The 22,921-nt window shown below is 31.0% G+C and overlaps 1 protein-coding gene across 6 annotated transcripts; it reads left to right on the forward strand.

Moving 5' to 3' along the window:
* The first annotated feature begins 2,107 nt into the window (after window positions 1–2,107).
* Window positions 2,108–21,903, forward strand: LOC132729329 (cyclic AMP-dependent transcription factor ATF-3-like). Of its 6 annotated transcripts, none has more exons than XM_060715077.1 (4): window positions 2,108–2,348; window positions 14,894–15,082; window positions 16,467–16,577; window positions 17,355–21,903. In XM_060715077.1, the coding sequence occupies exons 2-4, from the start codon at window positions 14,897–14,899 to the stop codon at window positions 17,847–17,849; spliced, it is 792 nt and encodes a 263-aa protein (XP_060571060.1). In that variant the 5' UTR covers window positions 2,108–2,348; window positions 14,894–14,896; the 3' UTR covers window positions 17,850–21,903. The 6 variants fall into 6 exon arrangements, with proteins under 6 accessions (XP_060571060.1, XP_060571057.1, XP_060571061.1 ...); XM_060715074.1 differs by lacking the exon at window positions 2,108–2,348 and adding an exon at window positions 5,796–5,834; XM_060715078.1 differs by lacking the exon at window positions 2,108–2,348 and adding an exon at window positions 5,904–5,977.
* The last annotated feature ends 1,018 nt before the right edge of the window (window positions 21,904–22,921 follow it).

Here is a 22,921-nt window from a genome sequence, read left to right on the forward strand (position 1 = left end):
TATTTTTACTTATTTTGTGTCACGTTCTTCAGAGGTTATCAGTAAGACAGTTGATGGAAACTAAAAACTTTCAATTCATAATATTGATGATATTGCTATTAGTTATTAACCTACTTCTTGTGTTGTGTTCAAACTATAATTTGTCCATCACAATGTTTATGTTCAGACCTATTTCCCTTTGTTCACGCAATTTCATCCCTCCCTCCACCCACCCCCGGTTACGCATACATACATTTTGGCGAACGACAAGAAGAAGAAGAAGAAGGAGAAGCATATATACATTTCTATACCTGGAAATGTAAGGGTGTATGTACTTTTTGATAATTGCTTTGTGTCGTCCGTTCTGATGTTTAATAAAACAAGTATGTAATGTGAATCCTTGAAATATATACTAATATTGTTAAAAAATATTATGTTCTTCCGATCATTTTGATTGAATTCTTCAGCCGTTCCTTAATGCTGAGAGTCAAAGTTCTAATTTGAGCAGACATTAATTTCAGGATTTAATTGCGTTTCTTAAAGCTTTAAATGTTGTGAGTCCTTTTAATAAACTATACCCTGCTTAATTTCTTAAATGGACTTGTCCAGCTTCTATTTTTGGAACTGTCCATTAACAATTTGGGGATATCAAGACAAAAAACGTATACATACATATGTGTAACCATTTCTTTGGAATAGCTTATCGTCATGTTTTTCTAAGGGAAGTAATCTGATTAACTTGAACTGCCATAATTTATTATGTATACGCTCCCCTTAAACGTTAGTCTCATTATCATTGTATAAAGGGAAATAACTCTGTCAACCTTACATATATCTCTTGCAATGTTGAAGTATATAAAATAAATGTTAAAATAAAAAGTAAAATATTGTAATTCTTCAAACACATTGATGCAAATTTATTAATCTTTCTCCGCCAGTCTGCCAGTCCTACAGTGGTGGGGAATTTGTCGTCTGTTAAGGGTGAGTCAATGTGTCATAAGCTTGCGCAGACGACACCCTTCCTCGCAGCCGAAAATGACGAATTGTACATGAATCATAATTGAACAGATTTAATTAAACACAGGTGATGTAACTTAAAGAATCGGAAATGCTTTTAACTTTTAATTACACGAACAAAGATTCGAAAATTTATTGTTGAGTATTGTGTCATCGGCAGCCATTGTAAAAAATAACTGCTTATAGTGAACATGTAAGTAAATAATGATTGTTATAAGAAATTTATATTATATAAATTTATTCAGTTTGCTTTTTAAAATAATATTTCATTCAATAATTTTGAATTTTAGGGTTTTAACTTTCAGTACAATCTCGTGGAATTTTAGAGATTATTTTTTTTAGTAAACACAACATTAGAGCTCTTGGATATGCAGAATTTTGTTTTGCATATCAAAGTGTTACTGATACAAAAAATAAACATAAAAAAAAATTCACGAGTTTTATATGTTATTTTAGAGACAAAGTAGAGTATATCGATCATTTAAGTTGATGACTAAAACATTGTGGTTTTTTTTTCAAGTCACAATCATTTGCGCTAAACCTTTTTTCTTTTCTTCCTCTTTTTCCCCACCTTATCCTCTCTTTAAAATTGTTTTACTATTTAAACAATATAATTATGATAATAGAAATGAAAAACAATTATACCAAAAAATAAAGTGTTTAAATGAACGATAATTAATAGTAGATAAACCATGTTGTTTATCATTTCACAATGCCGATATGTAAGGTCTGAATGCATTTATTAACATATTTTATATCAGTAAATTTTATGTTGCGCTAGTCCTTCTACTAAATTATTTTATATGACCTGACTGATAAAGAAAATGCAGATAAAAGTCAGGAAAATTGCCAAAAAAAAATATGACTGTGTTATAAGTTTATATCAAATCAGTTTCGCATGTTAGTTATCATTATATATATATATGTGTATATAATTATATTGAATTATTTATTATATAATATTGGATATAATGATATTATAAGTAATTATAGTATAATATTTATCCGTGTAAAAATTGTCTCTACAATACAAGGTTATATGCTAATGTTTCGGGGTTTTTCAAACATGTTCGGACAATGAGTATTATCAAGTTAATTTATAAGAAAAATATTTAATCCGGATAAAACATTAAGTACATATATACAAATTCATCAATTGGCTGTCATATCTTCACGTGAAAGAAACTAATATTAATGTGCGCGCAGCCTAATTATTGAAAGGGAAATCCCAATGATGTAAAAATAGACAACATGTTGTAACACGTTTAAATAGAAAAGTATTGCACGTGCTACTCGTATACAGTAGCAGAAGACAACGTTAGTCGGACGTTGATAGTTACACCGAGCCGAATGTAAGTTATTTATGTTTTTGTTATGTGTAAACAAAATGAAAAATGTAAATAAAGACTAATTTAGCAAAAGCTGCAGGATTTTTATTTTTTATATATTGAATTTCTTTCCTTTTTTCTGACATAGTTTTATATCTCATTGCATATAAATTTATGTTTCCATGAGTTGTTGTGAACATAGACACTTAGGGGGTCAAACCCTATCCATCGGCTCGAACCGCCCCAGTGGACGGTCAATAAAATTCTTGCAATATTTTTGCACAAATGAGGCATCTGTCTTAATCCTTAATATTGTTTTTAAATCATTTCCTACAGGAAAAAATCCCATGTACGATTAATTCTTAAAAAAATTACTTCTATTCTTATGGAAATGGTTTAAAAATTACTTTAAGAAAAATGCCCCATTTGTGTTGCAAGATTTGTATTGACCGTTTACAGGGGTGGTTCAAGCCGGGGATAGGGTCTGGCCCCCATGGCCTCTGTTTGAAAAGGAAAATTTTCCTATAGAAATAGTAATTTTAAGAGACTTTTATTATATCAAATATATCTCTGTGGTTAAAGTGTATAAAGCTATATCTTTGTTGCCTACATATTAATTTTTTTATTTTTAAAATATTTATTCCAGAATGCCTGTATGAAAGAAATAATTATGTTTTGTATATTTCCTTTTGAGTGAATGACGAATGCATGAAATCATTGCTGAACGGTTAAAAGCCTACTTAAAATAGCATCATAATATTTTGTTCTGGAACATTTAATTCTGTTTGAGTACACTTTTCATGAGAATATTCTATGTGTTATTACTCTTTTTATAATCGACCATAAAATTATGAAACAATATAATTAACTGTTTTGAAATTTTATAGAAAAAATATTTCATTAGATATAACTTTATACCCTTTAATTAATGATTATAGATTTATACTGATAGTTGCTAACTAAAAGAGCACAGTCCATCACGTGAAAACCTGGTAAATATTCTAGTTATCTAAAAAAAATATTTCATTTTTTTAAATTAACATTTTTTATGATTTTTGATTATATTATAAACTCAAGTTTTTAAGGTTGTATAAGATACCATGATGGGTGCTGATTTATGGTTTTAGTTTCATATTGATATATTTCGTCAGACCATTTTATACACTGACTTACAAATGACCTAGTCTCTGATGAAATTATTCAAGGTGTAAAGTTATAATTTATAACCTTACTAGAAACCGCAATTCATCCTGTACTTACTAATTATCTTTCTAAATTCATTTCTTTATCTAAAAGTTGAAAAGTGAAATATTTTAAATACTTGAACATTCTACAGATGGAACTTTGTGTAAATTCTTATTTGATGATTAATACATTAATTATGTAGAAGAGTTTTAAAATGTCATTGAAAAAGAAAATCATAAAAACAGTATATAATTTTATTTTAATACTTATTCATCAAGGGCACTGTTTAATTAACTTATACAGCATATACATAGACATACACATATAAATACCTACTTGTTCACGCATACAAGTTTAACAAACTTAATACATCATTTTTTTTTAAAAAAAAAAAACCTATTAATTTAAGAATATTTCCTCTTTTTTCAAAATACTTTAAATACTTGGAGTTTGTTACTATACGTCGCTTTTCATTGGATAATGGTGACGTTTATAATTATAAACGAATAACACGGTACTTTCAAGTTATGAAGTAATTTCTTTTCTTTTTTCTAATAAAGGAAGTTACCTGTATTTTAAATGGAACCAGTGCAGACGAAGATCAGCCCGGTACTTCTGGCAATGTGTCGTCTTATCATTGTCTGCACTGTTTGCTCTTCAATCAATACTTATTTTGAATTTTCCTGTGATTGTTATACGACATATAGCAAGATAAGTGTTATGTTTCTCAGTTTTTTTAGATTTACATTGGTTTTCTTACAATATATTGTATGTTTTTGAAAAAAGTAAGCAGAGGAGAAAATAATGTGACCAATTTCAAAAATAATAAATGTATTAGAAGAAGAATAAACGGTAACATTTAAACATAGGTTTCTACGTTTTATAAGACTGGCATTAATGTCATGTAATACCACTATTCCGTAATTTTAGAAATTATTCTATACCTTGGATATATATATACACACACGTGTGTATCTGAATAAAATGAGCCGCGTCATGACAAAAACCAACATAATGGGTTTGCGACCAGTATGGATCCAGACCAGCCTGCTCATCCGTGCAGTCTGATCAGGATCCATGCTGTTCGCTTACAAACTCTATAACAAGTAGAGAAACTGATAGCGAAAAGCATGGATCCTGATCAGACTTCGCGGATGCGCAGGCTGGTCTGGATCCATGCTGGTCGCAAACGCACTATGTTGGTTTTGTCGTGACGCGGCTCAAATATATTACAATGGTTTATATATACATCATCGACTGCGTGCAAGGTTATGTAAAATATAGGTAAAATTGTCACTGTTGGAATCCCATATCAATGTTTACAAAAGGCGGTATGAATTTTTTACTAGGAATCAATCAGGAACAGCTCCGCGGTAAAAATTATCGAACTTTCAACTTCCGGTACATTTTTTTTTTTAGAAAAGTGGTTTCATATCATTTATAAGTATTTTTCAAAAATAAAATTCTTAAGTTATATTAATATAGTTTCACGTTTTAATCAATATTCTTTTTAAGATACTAATTCACTATAATTATATCCATTGCCAATGAAGCTAAGGGAGCGTATATGGCAAATAAGTATTATTTTGGAACCTTAAAAAGATACAAAATTGTTGGGTTTTTTTAGAAATAAAAATGAAAGCATTGCTGAGGAATAATGGGCCTTTAACATGTTTTATATTGTATCGAAAAAAATGAAGTGGCATTATAAGCTGTCCCGTTTTCGTGACTTTACCCGCCGTTTTCTTTTTGTTAAGATAGTTTTATTTAAAAGATTTAGGACACGATTAGAAGTGATCTTTAAATACTATATTGTAAATCAGTTTGGAAAAACCAGTCATAAAAAATAATATACAGGTCATACATAGATAAAATGAGGAGATACATGTTCACGAAGGGTGATCAGTTTACAGGTGTATTTATATTTTATACGACATACATTATTTGTTTAAAGGGAGGACAATAACGCTAGTAACACCTTGCATAAAGCTTTTTCAAATAAAATAGTCTACTAAAACGTAAAAAAAAGAAAGAAAAACAAGAATAATGATATTAAGCCCGTGATATTTTCACTTTTAACTTCCTTAGATAGCTCGTAGAACTGTAGAACGAGAAAAAAATAGGTGTATGACTGTATGGGGGGGGATTGGGCTTGGACATCCAGCTGACAGAGTCATGTGCATTTGTTATTTAAAATAATACAAAGTTAAAACAATGCAAAGTTATTGTAACAAGCACACAATTTTTTTTATCTAAGTTAACGTAAATGTGTTATCTAATTCGAATTTATACAGAAGGGTTATGATTTATCGTTCTTGGAAAATTGTAAATGGTTTACCTATATATATATATTGTTTGAGGCCAGGTCAGTTTTATCTTAGTTTGATTTATATATAATTGTATAACAATTTGCCGGGTATTTCGACATATAAATAACATTTTATAATAGGGACTCACAAGATCTGCAGGTAAGGTCGATATAATAAAAATTATTTTGATATTAAATTAACCAAAGTGGTCATTTGTATGTATACTGACCTTGAGATTACCAATGTAGTATACATATAATTATGTAATTATATTCTGAAGAGGAAATGTATGAGAAAAATCTTTGACAAAAATGTGCTCATGAACAGATGTGATATATACCAACGGGTACATATATGTGGATTACTTTGTACTTCCGCTTTCTTACTATCTTATCTATATATAAGATAAAATATATGTATTCATACTTGACTACCAAAACCAAGAAATTGTATAGGTAGATAACATGCACCATATACATTGGTTTAGGGAAACCAAATTTATTTTCCCTTAATTTAACTTTAAATGTATTGTTTGAAAGGAGTTGTAAAGGAATGGGACATTTTGAGGTAAATTAATTTTTATATAATATTCATATATTATATTTATTGATTTATTATTATTATTATTGTTATTATCCCAGTTGAATTAACATTTATTTCCAAGACAGAGTCATATTTGTGTATTGCTTTATTTTCTGAAATTTAAATTTACATACCTAACCAGAGACATTTATTATATGAAGCTCCATGATGTCTCTTGTAAGCAAGTCTTTATTATATATTAATAATGTTTTGTTTTTTTATGAAAAGACTTTATATATTATGTTATAAAATGTTAGGACGTTTATTTAAAATAAGTAACAGAAATTTATTTGCGACGTTTTTAACCATTCTTTTACCTTCAATTTCGAAAAAAGAGGCTTTGTTTGTTTGTAGTGAAGAAAAATACCACATGTATAATTAATTGACATTTATTTTTTTTTTATTTATAAATTTTATTTCTTTCTTTTTTGTAAGATATGGTTTAGAAATACTGATCTGAGACATTTTGAGATCAAAGTTAAAAATGTTTGGGTTTTATTCAATCTTTGTTTTTAGAAATTGACCACTATGTTTATGTACATGCAAATCACCCTTTAGTTAATGTTATTTAAGAGTATTTACTAAGTATTCGACTGCATACATATAATGTTTAACATGGAATTTAATTAATTATTAACCCAAATAATCATGCTACCAATTCATACCGTGAATTGAATTATTAATTTTAAAATATTGTGCTTCATCAAAGATTCGAACCTGCAAATTCAGTAATAAGAGGTGGCAAAGGCCATCGAGCAAGTCATTCTTGAAAATGATTGAAGTAAATATTAACAAACAATACCGAGCTACAGTAATCTATTGTATAACATTTCTCAAACGGGTAAATCGTAAAGAAAGATGAACGGGTGGTACTTTTGAAAAAAAGAATATTCAGAAATTATGTGTATTGGATATAACGTTCCTTATAATAAGTTATTACACAAAATAAGATATGAGCCGCGTCACGACAAAACCAACATAATGGGTTTGCGACAAGCATGGATCCAGCCTGCGCATCCGCGCAGTCTGATCAGGATCCATGCTGTTCGCTATCAGTTTCTCTACTTGTTATAGGGTTTGTAAGCGAACAGCATGGATCCTGATCAAACTGCGCGGATGCGCAGGCTGGTCTGGATCCATGCTGGTCGCAAACCCATCTGTGGTTTTGTCGTGACGCGGCTCAATTATACTTATCATGATAAAAATTACTAGGACAGTGCATTGAGTGAAACCAATAGAATTTGTCATGGTTGAGCTTTTGATGTGACATTAATTGAAAATAACTCATTTCGTGTACAAAGGAGAGTATTCTAAAACGAATATCTTTCTTTTTATATCAGGCGATATTTTATTGTAATAGACCGACAACACAATCTTTTACTTAAGTGTCAACAGATGAACTTTCACATATCACAAGGAACATTATAACATAAAAATATCAAGTGTTGGATAAAGATAAACTTGTGATGTCGTTAAAATCTATCCAAATCTAATATATATGTCATTATTTGTGTCTACTGTAGAGATAAACTCAGACTTGTGCAATACTGTTCCACAGTCTAGACATCCTGGAAAACCAAACCCCGGCAAGAAAATTTAAATCACGCACGGAAATCTCATGCTAGGAAGTTTGGGATTTTAATTTAACAAAAGTAGGACCCCCTTTGAGATTTTTGTCGCGAAATTTTGATTTAATGCGCAATAAGTTAAAATCACTAGTTAAAATTATTAAAGAATAAAAGTTGGTTATATTTTATAACCGATGTACCTTTCCGGGTTAAATTAATTCCGTATTGTTTTAATCAGAATTAACGACATGGTAAACGAGTGGAATACACTGTGAAGTAACTTTGGAACCTAAATATGCGCATTTAAAAAAGAACAAAAAAAAGAGTACTGGTCCTGTTGCAAAACCTTAATTTACAATATCGGTCATTTTATAATAAATTGTAGAAATATTACCGCGCAACGTGCAACTTATCCGCGCAATAACAAACCGGAAATCTCTACTTTTATAAGTTGCTTGGGACTTAAGTTTAAACATAATTTAACACTTCGTTTGTTGGGGCGGGATTCTGGTATGTTAAAGGCGGTTTGATAAAAATCCGACTTAACTAAAATACTTGGGTTTTAACATTAATGTGAGGCTATGGTTTAAATGATATTATTTGGCGTAGAAACATAAAAAGGAACAATCAGGTAAAGTGTCAACACAATTGATGTCATTATCGTTTACCAGGAGGACGAGTTGCCGCTTCTGCTACTATTTTGAAGGTCTTATGCGTCTTGATTGCAATGGGTTTGCCTTATGTTGAATTTAGAGCAGTCCATTCGAAGTTAAAGTAATTTCAACATCAAAATTTAGATATTTTAATTAAGCAGCCTAGCCGGCAGGTTGGCATAGCTCCATGCTGGTGGTAAGGGTTTAATTTTTTCTTCTTTTTTTTATACTCTCGCCCCCATGTTTTCTGCGTGCTACTTGTTTAATATAAACCAGTGTCCTCAGTTAACTTTTGCAGGTTGCATGGTATAGTTTTAATGCGCAATTTAACCGAACGTTTTTTTACACTGTTCAATAAATAGATCACTGCGCCGTGTTTTGTTTCCATATAAGGAAGTATAGTACTATAATGCGCAGTTAGATAAAAATCATTTTCCGCGCGTGCGCATTGTAATGTTTATGCGCGTGGCTATGACCATGAACTAAACAGGGTATTAAAAATAAATATTATTAAAGTAAATTCAAATATACATTTCACAACGAGATGTCATGCATACACGAGTTCTAATGTTTTAAAACAGTCTGTTAAACCACGCAAGGTAAGACAAGTAAAAATGATCGTTTTAATACAATATATTATAATACATGACATCGGGAAATAATAATTATATTTCTTTTTATGATTGAAATTTATATTTCTACCTAATATAAAGACAATGAACGTCAAATTTAAAACTAAAAAGAAAGGTCGTCTGCTGGCGTAACAGGAAACATAAATTTATGAAATCGATTTTGATTTTATTTATTTATAAATAAAAAAAAGAAATCTCAGAGATGGATATATTGGTGTATATCGCAGGATTAAACTTAATTTACATCTTTTTTGTATGTTGGTCTTTGTTTTAAACATTTTTATAGATCGAGGCGTTATATGACTGTGTGATATTAATAAAGTCTAGACTTATTGGCGTTACATATAACAAATCATTAGTTTATTAACTGGATATCTTATTGTCGCTTCTGTCTGTATTTTACTACTTCTGTTATAAGTCTAGTGTACCTCATAACTCTTGAACTTCATCACAGAAAAAATAGTTCATTTCGGTCGTCTGCGCGCGTTCCTTTGTCCATTTCTACTCATACGTAAAACTGAAAAGTGCGTCTGCCCGGAAAGCCTGATATAGAAATAATTATACTGTAAATCGATCAAAATATAGGACCTTTTCACACAAGTCTTAATGTTTAAACAGCTCGTTATTACATATCAGTCTTGTTAATATTGATTTGTTAAGTGTGTCTTTATTTCTGCAGTGGCGCAGTTGTTTTTGACCTCAAGTAGTGGGTCACTAGGTTTGACCTCATAGGGTGATATGAGTAATTTGTGGTTTTTGCGCCTAGTGATTAACTATATCTATTTACATATTTCAAGGCCGCTCATGAATATCGTCGGAGAAGTAAATCTAGAAATAAATACTGCCTCTTTAAAGATTTGCTGCGCGCGCTCGTGAATTTGCGTGACTGGTGATAGTCTGACCGCGATAAGTGTGTTACAGTTACATGTCGGATGTAGCTTAGTTTTCTCGTAACAAAGGTTTTAACCTTTATTATAATAACTACTCCATTCTCGTACTACAAAGATCCACTTAATAAATTAATTGAAAACAATCTCACGAAAATTAGGAATCAAAATCGAACCCGGCGTCCCTTTTTTGTATGATCAACAGTTGGCCCGAAAACCGCTATCAATCAGCTGTTCAAATCATACAGTAAAGCCAGATGCTAGCTCTTTGTAACTCATCTAAATCCTTAATTGTGATATATGAACTGTACATCATGTCGCGTATGAACTACTTTCATCTTAATTTACAAGCCCCCGTTGCAACCTCCAAAGTGCTCTCAAGGGCGCAAGCAGAATTTCTACATTTCGATCAACCTGTGAACTACAAAAAAGACTTAAAGGACAGTAACTGATACTGAGTCATCGATAATTTGGATGTTGTTACCGCAACATCAGTTCATATGTTAATGACTACAATAAAACACCGTTTTTTGGCAGTTTTCGTGCGTAAATTTACTGCCTGTGGCTACTCTCAAATTTGCGAAGCGCCCGAGCGAAAACTTTTTGACATATTGTGATTGAAACGATTTTTGAAACAGACGATACACAGGGAAAGACCCATACAGTCTTAAGAAATTAAAAATATCGATGACGTCAGACATCAAAGCTACCGTCTGCAGAATGCAGTTTATCTACTGTTTGGCCTAATTTAGACAATTTTATTCAAAACAAAATGCGCAATTTCAGATCGTCACATTTACATGACATTCATTTATTTTTCATCATCTCAAGTAGCAAAATGTTCGTCTGCGGAGCACGCGCACTATTTTCAATATTCATTCACGTGCATAGCAACTCTAATCAGATTCCATAACGCAGCATCCCGCGCGATTTTCTGTTGCTATGGAATTACAGATCGCGGTATTTTGCTCTTAAAAAAGAAACAGTTATATGTCAGAAGGTCCGAATTACCCTGAGTCTAAACTGAGTAAAGTCGTAAAATGCTATCTAGAGCAAAGCATATGAATCTCAGAATTTAAATGTTAACCCAGATATTGGATATGTAGATTTTTTAATGTCTGATTTTTAATGTCTGGGTGCTTTCTTTGCTTTTCAATGTCTATGTGCGTTTTTCACTTCTTGTGATATATTTAACAGCATTCAAAGCGTATACGTTTCATAAGTCTGTGAAAGGTTTATTTATATTTATTTGTAACCTATTGCATTATAGATTTACTTTTTGGCGTGTGTCATAATAGGAAAATTGATCCGCTATCATTATTGTATGTATATACTGTTTCTATGTCTCCTATATAATAATAGAAGATACAGTAGCCAGTCAGAAAGCGTATACCAGTTCCCGTCTCGCGATAGTATATAAAATCTAATCTAATTGGTCATGAATATTCATCGCTGATAAGTTACTCCGCCTACTCACGTGTGATGATATTGGGCATGTTATGACTTGATAAATTTTAAATTAAATCAAAATCGACTGTCAACAAAGACGCATGCAAGTTTTTGTTTTGGATTTTAAATTTAAACTTGGCGCTATGAACATGTATAAAAGTGACCACAAAGTTGTACATTGAAACATTTTGCGGTGAAGCACGGAGCTTGGCTGAGATGAATCACTTATAATGTGATAATTTAATTATCAAAAACATTTTTTGCGTTATCTTCTGTAATTAGACATCCAGTTAACAGTGTTTTAGTGTATAGCAACGCAAGAAATATTGGAAAACTATTAATTTTTGGCGATTTACGTAAGTTCTTTGTGCATTTTTCCCCTGATTTTTTTTTTGTTTGAATCCGCTAGTCTGGTGGGAGTGAGTCACTTTTTGGCACGGATCTTGTCTGCGATGTTATACCATGAGCTAGCAAAATAATGTTAAAAAGGTCGGTAGTTCTGTTTCTGCAAGCTCTTCATTTTTGTGACAACATTGCGGATTGTAAAAAGAATAGTGGTTGCACGAGCACTCGTGCATTTCCTAAGCCATAAGTGATTTTTGTTACTTTACAACTTTTGGATTTTAGTCTATCTTATAAATCAACATCCTTTATTTTTCACTTTTATGCATTTTGCACCAGCAAAACGATCGAGTTGACAGTGATGTAAATAAGTTTAAAATACGATTGTAGTCATGGAAACGTACTCTTGCCCAGTTGAGGTGGTTTGCTTCATCAATTAATCATTTTCTGCGGTTGGATTTTGTGGTTTTAGAAGCTTTTTAGAGTATCAGACCATCTTAAGTTACAACCACAACAAAAAAGTTCGTGTGCACTTTTCACCTAGAAAAAGATGTAAATAAGTATTGACGATTTTAAAAGAGTGAAAATATTAGAGAAAATATAAATCAAGCAAATTGAACTTTAAATAAAAAGATATATCTTCCCGGTGAACGCCATGTGCTTTTGTTGATATAAAACAGCTGATCGAAATACAAAATCTAGGTCATTGAAGTTTGTTTTGCGCAATAGCCTTTGTCAACTGATCGATATAATATTATCAGGCGCGCTACACTACATGCATTAGTTTGAACTGTCATGTAAAAAAACGCATGTAATAAAGAGTGATAAGTTATAACTTTATAATAATAAAATTACTAATGCCTTTATTGCATAATGTACATGCATATTTTAGGGAGACAATCGTTCTCTAAAATCATGACATTGTCAAGATGTGTATGCTTAGAAACGGTGAACGTGCTATTGAACTGAAATAATATATATCTGTCTGGAAACTTAAGACGTTCATTTGTAACATCTGTGAATTTAATCGTCCGAAAGGTGATAAAGTTCAATTTAACATATTCAACAAGAAGTCAATGTGTCCGTCATGTATTAGTTATTGTATATGATAGCCTATAAAGCTCAATATTCCTAGACACGCTTTACTTTTCTGCTTTGTTTGTTGCTTTTCTGTACTGATTAGTAATAATACTGAAGTATTGAACACTAGTTTTGTGGGTAGGTAAAGAATTTTGGCCAGCTTCCTTATACCACAAGTGTAAGTGGAAAGCGGGCGGATGAATATCTGTAATTGGCTTTTGATTGTGAGAAATTTGTGTATACCCTCTTTAATTTTAGAGGATACAAAAAGTTATATATACTTGGAATTAACTGATTGAATTATTATGTTATCATTATAATTTAATCAATGGTATATTAGAGAGTTAATTAACCAGGTATAAAGATGTATAATTTTTCTAGAATATTTTAATAGAAATGATGGGAAACATATATACATTGTAAATGTAAAAATACCCGTTTAATTAATAATTCATTGACTTTAAAGTCTGAGATAAAAGATGTCTGTTTGATCACCATTTAGTAAAATCCCGGCGCAGCGATCGCTGTTGTTGTTGCTGTTTTTTGTTGTTGTTGTTGTTGTTGTTTTTTTTTTGTTTTTTTTTCAAGAACCATATCCTTCGTGTCCTTGTGGTTGTTGTACGACTACTATGTGTATAAAACAATTTGTTAAGAAATAACATCGGAAAACAATGGACAAATAGTTGTCAATCAAACACGGATAGTTTCAGATTAAAATAATTCGATGGCATCATAATGTTTTAAGACTTCGTAAAATCATTTCTCAAAATCGACTTACTTAATATTAATCAAACTTAATTAAATAACATGTAAGTTAAGTGTCAAACATGCGGAATGCGTGCCGCTTTTACCCACACCTGTTATAAGCCGGTCTGACTCAGCGCTGTGTTTCATGCACACCTGAAAAAGAACGGACTATTTCCCTGGATGTTTAACAAGGACATTGTATTGGCGACTAGAATAGCTTGACCATTATGGATGCGATTTCGTCCAGCCGGTCATTCGCCCTGGCATAATTATGGTCAATCCTTCACGTAATGTTATTATTGGGTAACTTTCAATAAGTACTCCACAATAAATTGATGAAAACCAGAGGTTCAAAGACCTAGTTGTTATTTATTGTTTAAATCGGTTATATCTTTACCAATATGTATATAAATATTGTATATTTTACCGGTCGTGTATCAGTTAACTTAATAGTCTAATACAGTACACATATCGAGGCTGAACTGAAATAAAAAAAATAACTATCAATTTAAAAAAAGGAAAATTATTGGATTTTACTTTGTAAGGAAATAAGTATGTGTTTATTTTCTGTCGGTTTTAAAAATGCAGGTTACTGGATAGCTTAAGTTTATTAATATTTTAGTGAGTTGATATTTATAGAAAATTAAAGAAGTTTGAAAGGAATTATAGTTTTAATTATACATTTTTAGATAGATCGTTTAAAAAGAGATAACCGATTTATTATTTAAATAAGAAATATGATTCTAATGATTATGTTTTAGTCAATACATTTTATTATGACGTAGTGTTTTTAAAATGCGGAAATAAACTCAAAGATTGTAATCTAGATAATACGCTCTGTTATTTTATTTATTTCACCGCGTTACAAGAGTAAGATACTGTGTATTGATCAACCTTGTATTGTGCACGTCACATCTATTGTCAGTATAGTACATCAAACATTTAACCTGCTTCCACCGAAAGTGAGCAGTATTTGCCACTAGTATACAGCCAGGCCAACCTGCACATAGTCTGACCATGCTCTGTACTGTTAGCTAACTTTAACTTTTCATCTTCACAGTTTCTAACATGGAAGACGGTCAAATCCGTTTAACAAAGTCAGGGTTAAATAAGTTTTTTTACCTTTGTATTGTAGAAAATGGACAGTAATCTTGGAAGTTACGATCTTGACCCTAGTGTGAAATTAGCCTACGAGGCTTCGAAAAACAGTCAGTCTATAATGCCGATACTAAAAGAGGAATTGAAACTGACCATTCTTAATAGAAGATGTAAAGAAGGAAAGGGGGAGATAAATTTTGACGAGAAGAAACCAGTTATAAAAAGGGTAAGACCTTTTTTTTATTTTCTGTAAAAGTTTTGTGTTTTGTTCTTGTTGTTGGGTTTTTATTATTTTATCTATTTTTTAATTATAGATTTTTTTTTATTTTATTTTTTTTTTTTTTGGGGGGGGGGTCTTATTTATCTTATTTTTTTCGTATTAACAGGAAAAATAAAATATTTCAATTACTTATGCGCCATGTTTTCAGTAACACATATTTTACTTATTATTGTAAATACAAAAAGTGTGTCCAAAATAGTTTTATGTTAATGAAGGTGTAAAACATATTGAATTATCAACCTACATTAAAATAATTATTCTCTGGTATTTTAAATTTGGATAGGACTACGAAAAGCTTCGCGTTAATTGGTTAAACTCGAAAGCTTTCAAGTTATTTTGTTATTTTAGAATTTCGTTGACAATTTGGTCATTTTCTTATGAATAAATTCAATTATTCTGGAAAATTATTTTAAAATTGCGATTTCATCGATTTCATCGATTTCACAATCCTGAAAGTTACAATCAATAATATTATTTAAGTTATAAAATCTATAATATCTACATGATCTTGATTTAGCCTATAAAGTAATTAATTATATCCGCTGGAAAAAAACAATTTTTTTTTTTTGCTTTTTTATCAATATCACTAAAGTGATTTTCGGATATATCTTTTTTTCGGACAAGGTGCAAAAAGACTTGAACTTGTACTTTATTAACCCTTTGACTGCTGGTGGCAATCCATGCACCCAGTACAGCCCAAGATCAGCCGGCACGCCTGTGCCGTTTAATCATGGTGTGCACTGTTCGCTATTCATTCACGATTGAATGATGAACAAATCTATATATTTAGGATATTTAGCAAGGAAAGGTTTAATATGTTAAGTAACGAGAAATAATAGAATTGATGCTGTCGTTTGAAGATGACACATCTTTTCTAATTGAAGATGCAGTTAACGGCACCTTAAACCACGAATATTTGAGGTTATATTTTCTCTTTTAACACCTGTTATTTTGCTACTTGTAGAATCTACAGATGTTTTTCAAGAACTTAGATGTAAAAAAGTAAGATATATAACTTAAGTAGCGGCAGTGTTTCTTGAAATATATATTTAGTGAAGGTTTTGGGCAGAATAATACAAAATTTATTTATTCATTTTCTTATTTATTACAGATACTGTGTCTCATTTATGTATTTTTCGCGCTAAATTCGGATATATTTTTGATACTATCCATTGTATTATTACTAAAGCCTGGTTAAAACAAAGTTTAAATAAAAAAGTGAGAGAAGATATAAAAGCACGCTTTGGGAAGTGTCCATTGACGGGGAACGGACTTTAAAGTCCTTATTTCATTCTTTTAAAGTTAAAAAAAAAATATTACAATATTTTAGGAGCTGACAGAGGACGAAGTGAAGAAAAAGTTGAGAAGGAAGGAACAGAACCGTCGAGCGGCCGAGAGATGTAGAGTAAAGAAAAAATACCTGAACGAGCAACTTGCCATTGTAAGAATAGTTATGTTGTCTTTTTTTATATAGTTTTAATGTCATTCATGTTATATGCATACAAGAATAAAGAAGTTTTCAAAAATATATTACCGTAGATAAAAAAAATAAATCAGCACCGGTCTTTCATGTTATAAGCCAGATCAGATCGGTTATCATAAATCTATGTGAATTAAAAAAAATGATTAAATTTCTTATATATTGTAAAGTTTATTTCTTAAAATTCCAACAGAATGAAATAATGATCCTAAGGTTATCGAAAATTATCTCTGGATTCATGGAACGAATTCATTTTAAATTCATAGATTACATCTATTGTTTTCTATTTTGAATGTTTCCGAATATGTCCTCCAAACACATTGGGAAACTGGTTTTATATACAGATATATGTATAAAATCAAAATTTTACATCCACGTAAATGCGCATTATCTAATTGGCAAGTAAATGATTTGATCATCTTCTATTTAAATAAGACTCAAAACAATAAATATTATAATAAACCACTTCGAAACTTGAGTTTGATTGATAAAGCCTGTTGGATTTAACAACTTTAAATTATTAGGGTTTACATTTCCCGCCATACTGACCACCAAATTACGTCATGGTGCAATAAAATATCACCTCGAGGTATCAAAGGTTCCTGGCCACTTTCAAATAAGTTTTGATGCCGGATCGATCAAAGTACTGACAGGTATCCTCTTTATTTGACGCAAAAGTTGTAGATTGAACGATTTTGCCTATGACTTATTAATTAGTGGATGATTATTTAATTATAGGATTACATCAATGAGCAGAAGAAAACAAATATCCTGTCGGCTGAAATTGAACAACTGAGAAAGGAAAAAGAGAGACTACAAAGAGTTCTGCGAGACCATGCATTCACGTGCGCACGTGCCGTCACACCTTCACCCTCATATGAGGATACTACCACTTTCTTTAGTAATGGTCCATACACGTGCCCCACTCCTGGTATACCAAACGAAAATCCTTACCCTCAAAGAGATACCGCTACACCCATGGAAGACCCATTTGATGAATACGCACCTGCCATCCAAGACCAAGACTTTCTCATGTATCCTGGTCTGCCCGATATGCTGTTACCTCAAAACATTAAAACATTTCCCACGTGCACCGCTCCCGCAGAGGAATTACCGGAAATACAACTTCCAGACGACTTCCCAGATTTTCAGCCAATTTCACCGGATGTAGCCTTAGGACGACAGTCGATATCTGAATTCTGTTTTGATGAGGAGAGTTTAAAAATTCTATGACATTTAAATCATAGAAAGAAAAGTTTCATGTACATGTTGACATAGACTCCATATCATATACTGATCAAACTTTTACAAGGAAGATAAAGGACCTTGATAATTTGCCAAAAGAACGAAGATAGACGTTCGGAATATAGTGAATATTTAATGTTATGGACCTAAGTGTAAGTTATACATGAGTGTTAAACTTTAGGACATGTTTTGTGCTAAATCCCCGCTTGTTCTATGATATAAATGGAGGGAAAGACTGTACAGAAAAGGTACAGTTTGCTGCTTTTTGTTACTCAGTTAATACTGTATTTGTAAAAATGGCGGCTTAGTTAATCAAGGAAATTAATAGTTTCGCAATTTTAAATAAACAGACTTTGGAACAATGTTCAAAATTGTGTAAACAAGTGATTATTTAGTTTTGGTGCAGAAACATTAGCAAATGATAATTTAAGCAACATTTTATATCAGAAATGAAAAACAACATGTATTTTATATCTAGATATCAATTCTAAGCATGGTTTCCGTCCAATCAGCAGCATTCGATGACAGACTTTTAGTTTTGAAGTGTGTGGGGTTTTTCATAAAAGCAAAAAACAAGCGTTGTGAAAAGATGTATTACATACATGTACATTAGCCGGTGACTATAATTTCAACCATGTACAATCTTTTATGCAATTTTTCTTCTTTTTTTTAAAAAAAAAAAGAGATTAAACGTAGAAAAAATTGGCTGAACTTAAAATGTAGACTATTGAACGCTGATGGGTAATAACCGAAGGAAACCGAATTATAAAACATGTATTTTCTAGAAGCAGACGTCACTCCTAACCTTCAGTATTTGTGGTGTTCGTCCTCTTGTGTTTTGTGGGGACAATCAGTTTTCGATGAATGATCTCAATAATGATTCATCAGTGCTTGATAGAATAGTTCAGCATCACGTGATTATAACCTGCAGTTTAAGAGGAAACTTAAGAAAACTAATATATTTGGGGGATTTTTTTTTATTAGTATTTAAACAAAATTAGTGTCCTCTTCCCTAGAGGTATAGAGATATACATGTACATATGAGCCGCGTCACGACAAAACCAACATAATGGGTTTGCGACCAGCATGGATCCTGATCAGACTGCGCGGATGCGCAGGTTGGTCTGGATCCATGCTGGTCGCAAACCCATTATGTTGGTTTTGTCATGATGCGGCTCATATTGTAATGTGCCTTTTGTGATTCTTTTGCAATTTTTTTTATTTCATATTTTTTAAGTTATGGAAAAAACACTAAATGCTTGGGACTTAAACAAAATCACGTACACTATTTTATGGTTTTATAATGCAGGTGTTAATTACTTGATGTTCGAATGACTTCAATTAGTTCTTTTTATATCATTTTTTGTTTTTGTTTTATGTATAATCATCTTGTTTGTAACCAAGTTATCATGTTATCATATTATTGTATTGTTTATTTGTAATTGTTCAATTCAATCATGGCGACATATCCTTCCCTGATTCATTTGGCTTTAGATCAAACATACGGGGCGTGTGCAAAAATCGTTACGGTTTTACACCGACATTCGACGAAAAAAAAAGCGTTAACATGCTCATTTTTGTACAGATGAAAAAAACCCGCGGTCTTGTCTATGAGACGGATTAACATGAACATTAATCGAAAGACTTTAAAAAAGAGTAAATACATGTTTTCTTCAGGTTTTTCATCATTACTGGTAAAATTTCCTGGTTCTAGTTTATACCAAAATCATTGCGTAATTTCTTATCTTTACTCTTTTTTTTCAAGTAGGACGGAAATTTTCGCGCCCCCTTTACGGTGACATATCAGTGACTTGCGTTTGTCACTTAAATTATTACGCACTTCTTAAACCTGAAAGGTTGTCGGTAAAATTGATAATTAGGTCTGTATTTGGTTGATTTTAAACTACGTCGTACATATTGTAATCATTATCTCGGCGTTCTGCCATTGGTCCGCATTTGAATGACACAAATTTGAGATAAAGAACTTCAATATTAAACCATTTTGAATTTAATAACCAATAGAAAAAATCGACGTAGTAAATACGCCCTCTTGTTTTTTTTTGTGTTTATTTTTTTTCACGAGCCCGCTGGTTTCCCAATATTAAACGTTATGTGATAAAATGATATATATATAGGGAAAGATAACCTGAAATTACGTGTTAGATTTATATTGTATATTTAAACAGAAGTTAAAAAAACAGAACATTGTCTGTGGTTTATTGTGCAATGTCCATTATCCGAAAATAAAAAAAGAACATTACAATTTTTCACCCAAACAAAACAGTTAGTTATAAAATTGTTTAGAGATAAATAACCAACATTAATTGTTTAAGTTAAAATAATTAACTTCTACTTTTAACAAATGTATTGCACTTTGATTTGATATGGGGAGAGCAGTTCTGCAAATTAAGTTTCACATGTGTAGATCCGTCAAAAAAGGACTGTAGTGGTTTTAGCAGATCGAAAATAGATGTTATGGTATTTAGATTCTGTTATTTACCTATAAAAATTAAGGTGGTTTACCATGAACTTAGTTCTGGAAGCACTGTCTATATGCTCAAAGAGAAACACCGTGGATCTTATCCATAATTTAGTGCACAATAATGGTACCTTCTTTCCTTTTATATCATTCTCAATAGATTCAACACTCAAGACTATCTGTCAGTATTTTAGGTTAGTTTATTTTTTTACAATTAAACATCTGCTACTTTGTGTCAAAAAGCAGAAAAAATCAATCTATTGTGTTCAATGGGATAGAAGTATGTTAGAATCATCATAAAATATCACCATTATTGTTTATTAGTATAAGTGTACTTATATATTTTCTTTGTTAGAGAAATTTCGGGTAAACATAACGGCATCATCCGTAAACCACGGCCGCTCCCTCGCGTGTACTTTTAAAAAAGTTATCTTTTTATTCTAATGCATGCACATGCTCAAAACTCTTAGCGAAAGTACAAGTGTTTATAACAAAAATGTTGGATAATGAATTTTACATTGTATAAGGAGAAAAATTATATCAATAGAATAAAGGTATTTTTTTTATATATTTCTTTTTGCCTTTTATGTGTTTGTCTCCAGGAATAAATACTTCTTTTTTTTCAGACCTATTTTATCTTTTAGTTTTATTTAAATTTTGAAACTATTTTGAAAATTATGTACATGAATTATGAAACATAAATGGAATATTGTTCTCATCAAAGTAACTCCATTTTTTTAAAGTTTTTTTTTTAATTATTATTTACTTTTTTGTTTTATTAAACACAAACAATCGTTGAGGGGTTGTTCTATTATTTGGTTATTTATGGTAATTTTAATCAATACATTTGTACTTACATCTTATAAAGAATGACTAATTTTGATTACTTTATTGTGCCTGAAACATTTTAGAGTAATTTTATGGGCATTACTTAAGATGCTTGTAAAAAAATACGCTTTAAAATTTCAATTTTAAATTTGTTAATTTCATCGTATCATTTTTTTTCATTTACCGACGAAATTCGAATCTCAATCTAGATAAAAGTCTTTCCCAACCAATAACATGACGATATAATACAATTCATGTATAATTTTGATAAACAAGACTGCTAAAATAAATCTGATACAAAAACTATCTTACATCTTATATTTTGAAAAAGAGGATTTTATTCGTCTTACACATATATATGTTTATTGAGTAGTAATTGTTGTTGTTTGGGAAAGATTTTGTTTTGACGCTCATTAAATTTTAATCTTAACTGATACTATATTTTTGTTGTTAAGATGAAAGAAAACTTATGATAATAGCCAAGTGAACAGAATAGTTTTTTTTCTACGTGTATAAATACACTAAAAAATCCTGACATCTCTTCACCAAGAGAACTATTTTTGTTGTTTAATTTTACTTGTTATTTTTTATGAATATTGTTCACACTCAACATTTTTATAAGTTTTCCTTTGTCTTATTTTTGGTTTATTTTTGTCTCATTGTACAGTTATGTTTGGGATTACTGCATTTGGATATATGTTCGAATGAAAATTACAATAAACATAAATAAATCTATATTGTCTTTAAATTTCTTATTTGTTGAATTTTCTTTTTGGCGTAATTTTTATAATAAGTTCCCATTTCCCATTTCATTTTAGCATTTCTTTTAAAAATCTACTTAAATAAGAAATATAATAGTCCACTGAAATGTTTGTTAATTTAAAATATTGACCAGCATAAATTCAGCTAACTAAACTGTCGTCATTAAGTCCCCGCCTTGCCAAACTGATCCGGAACACGATCAATTTTAAGATTTCAATACCACAAGGAAATGCTCATATGATTATATTTACATGTATATATACATTTACTAATGGGAAAATAGACACAATGGTTGATGTCGCTAATAGTCATTTAAGTTCATGTCAGCGGTCACTTAGGGTCAAGCGGCTAATCTCACAGATCCAGTTACTTATTTCAATATAGACACATGTCGACTATGTATTTAAAGTCAGTCAATAGAACTTATTAAATATTGGCTTAAATAGCGCATTTTACGGATATCTTTATCGCGGAATTGTCAGGTTTATCTTTTACCGAAATGGTGAAAATACGAAACGGTGCAGATATACGACCTAAAATTTTAACACGGAAGGGGCGGGGTTCTATATTTGTATGTTAAATCCTTAATAAAAATATTTGATTTTCAAATTACCTGTCTATTTACTACGTGGTTCTATCACGAAACACGTCAGAAATGCCAAATAATTCCCACCAAGGACTATAGACTACTGTACCAGGGTATTTTTGGTACCGTGCGATTTTTTGAAAAAGCCGGCGTCATAATAAATAAAAAGGCTAGCATGTTGTATTTATGACTAAAAAGGTAATGTCTCCAAATTCCGTTCGTCATGGTCTAACCATCGGCATAATCACCACATGCAGATCATAAACAACCAGATTGGTATAAATGACTTTAATACCTCGCATTATCGAATAAGAAAAAAAGATATAAATATAGAAATATAAACCTTAAAAGGTGCATTATAAAAACATTTTTTATGTTGCTTTAATGCTGAGTATTAACTTGTTT

Source organism: Ruditapes philippinarum, unplaced genomic scaffold, assembly GCF_026571515.1.
Source record: "Ruditapes philippinarum isolate M1 unplaced genomic scaffold, ASM2657151v2 ctg17_1_1_1_1, whole genome shotgun sequence".
NCBI lineage: Eukaryota > Metazoa > Mollusca > Bivalvia > Venerida > Veneridae > Ruditapes > Ruditapes philippinarum.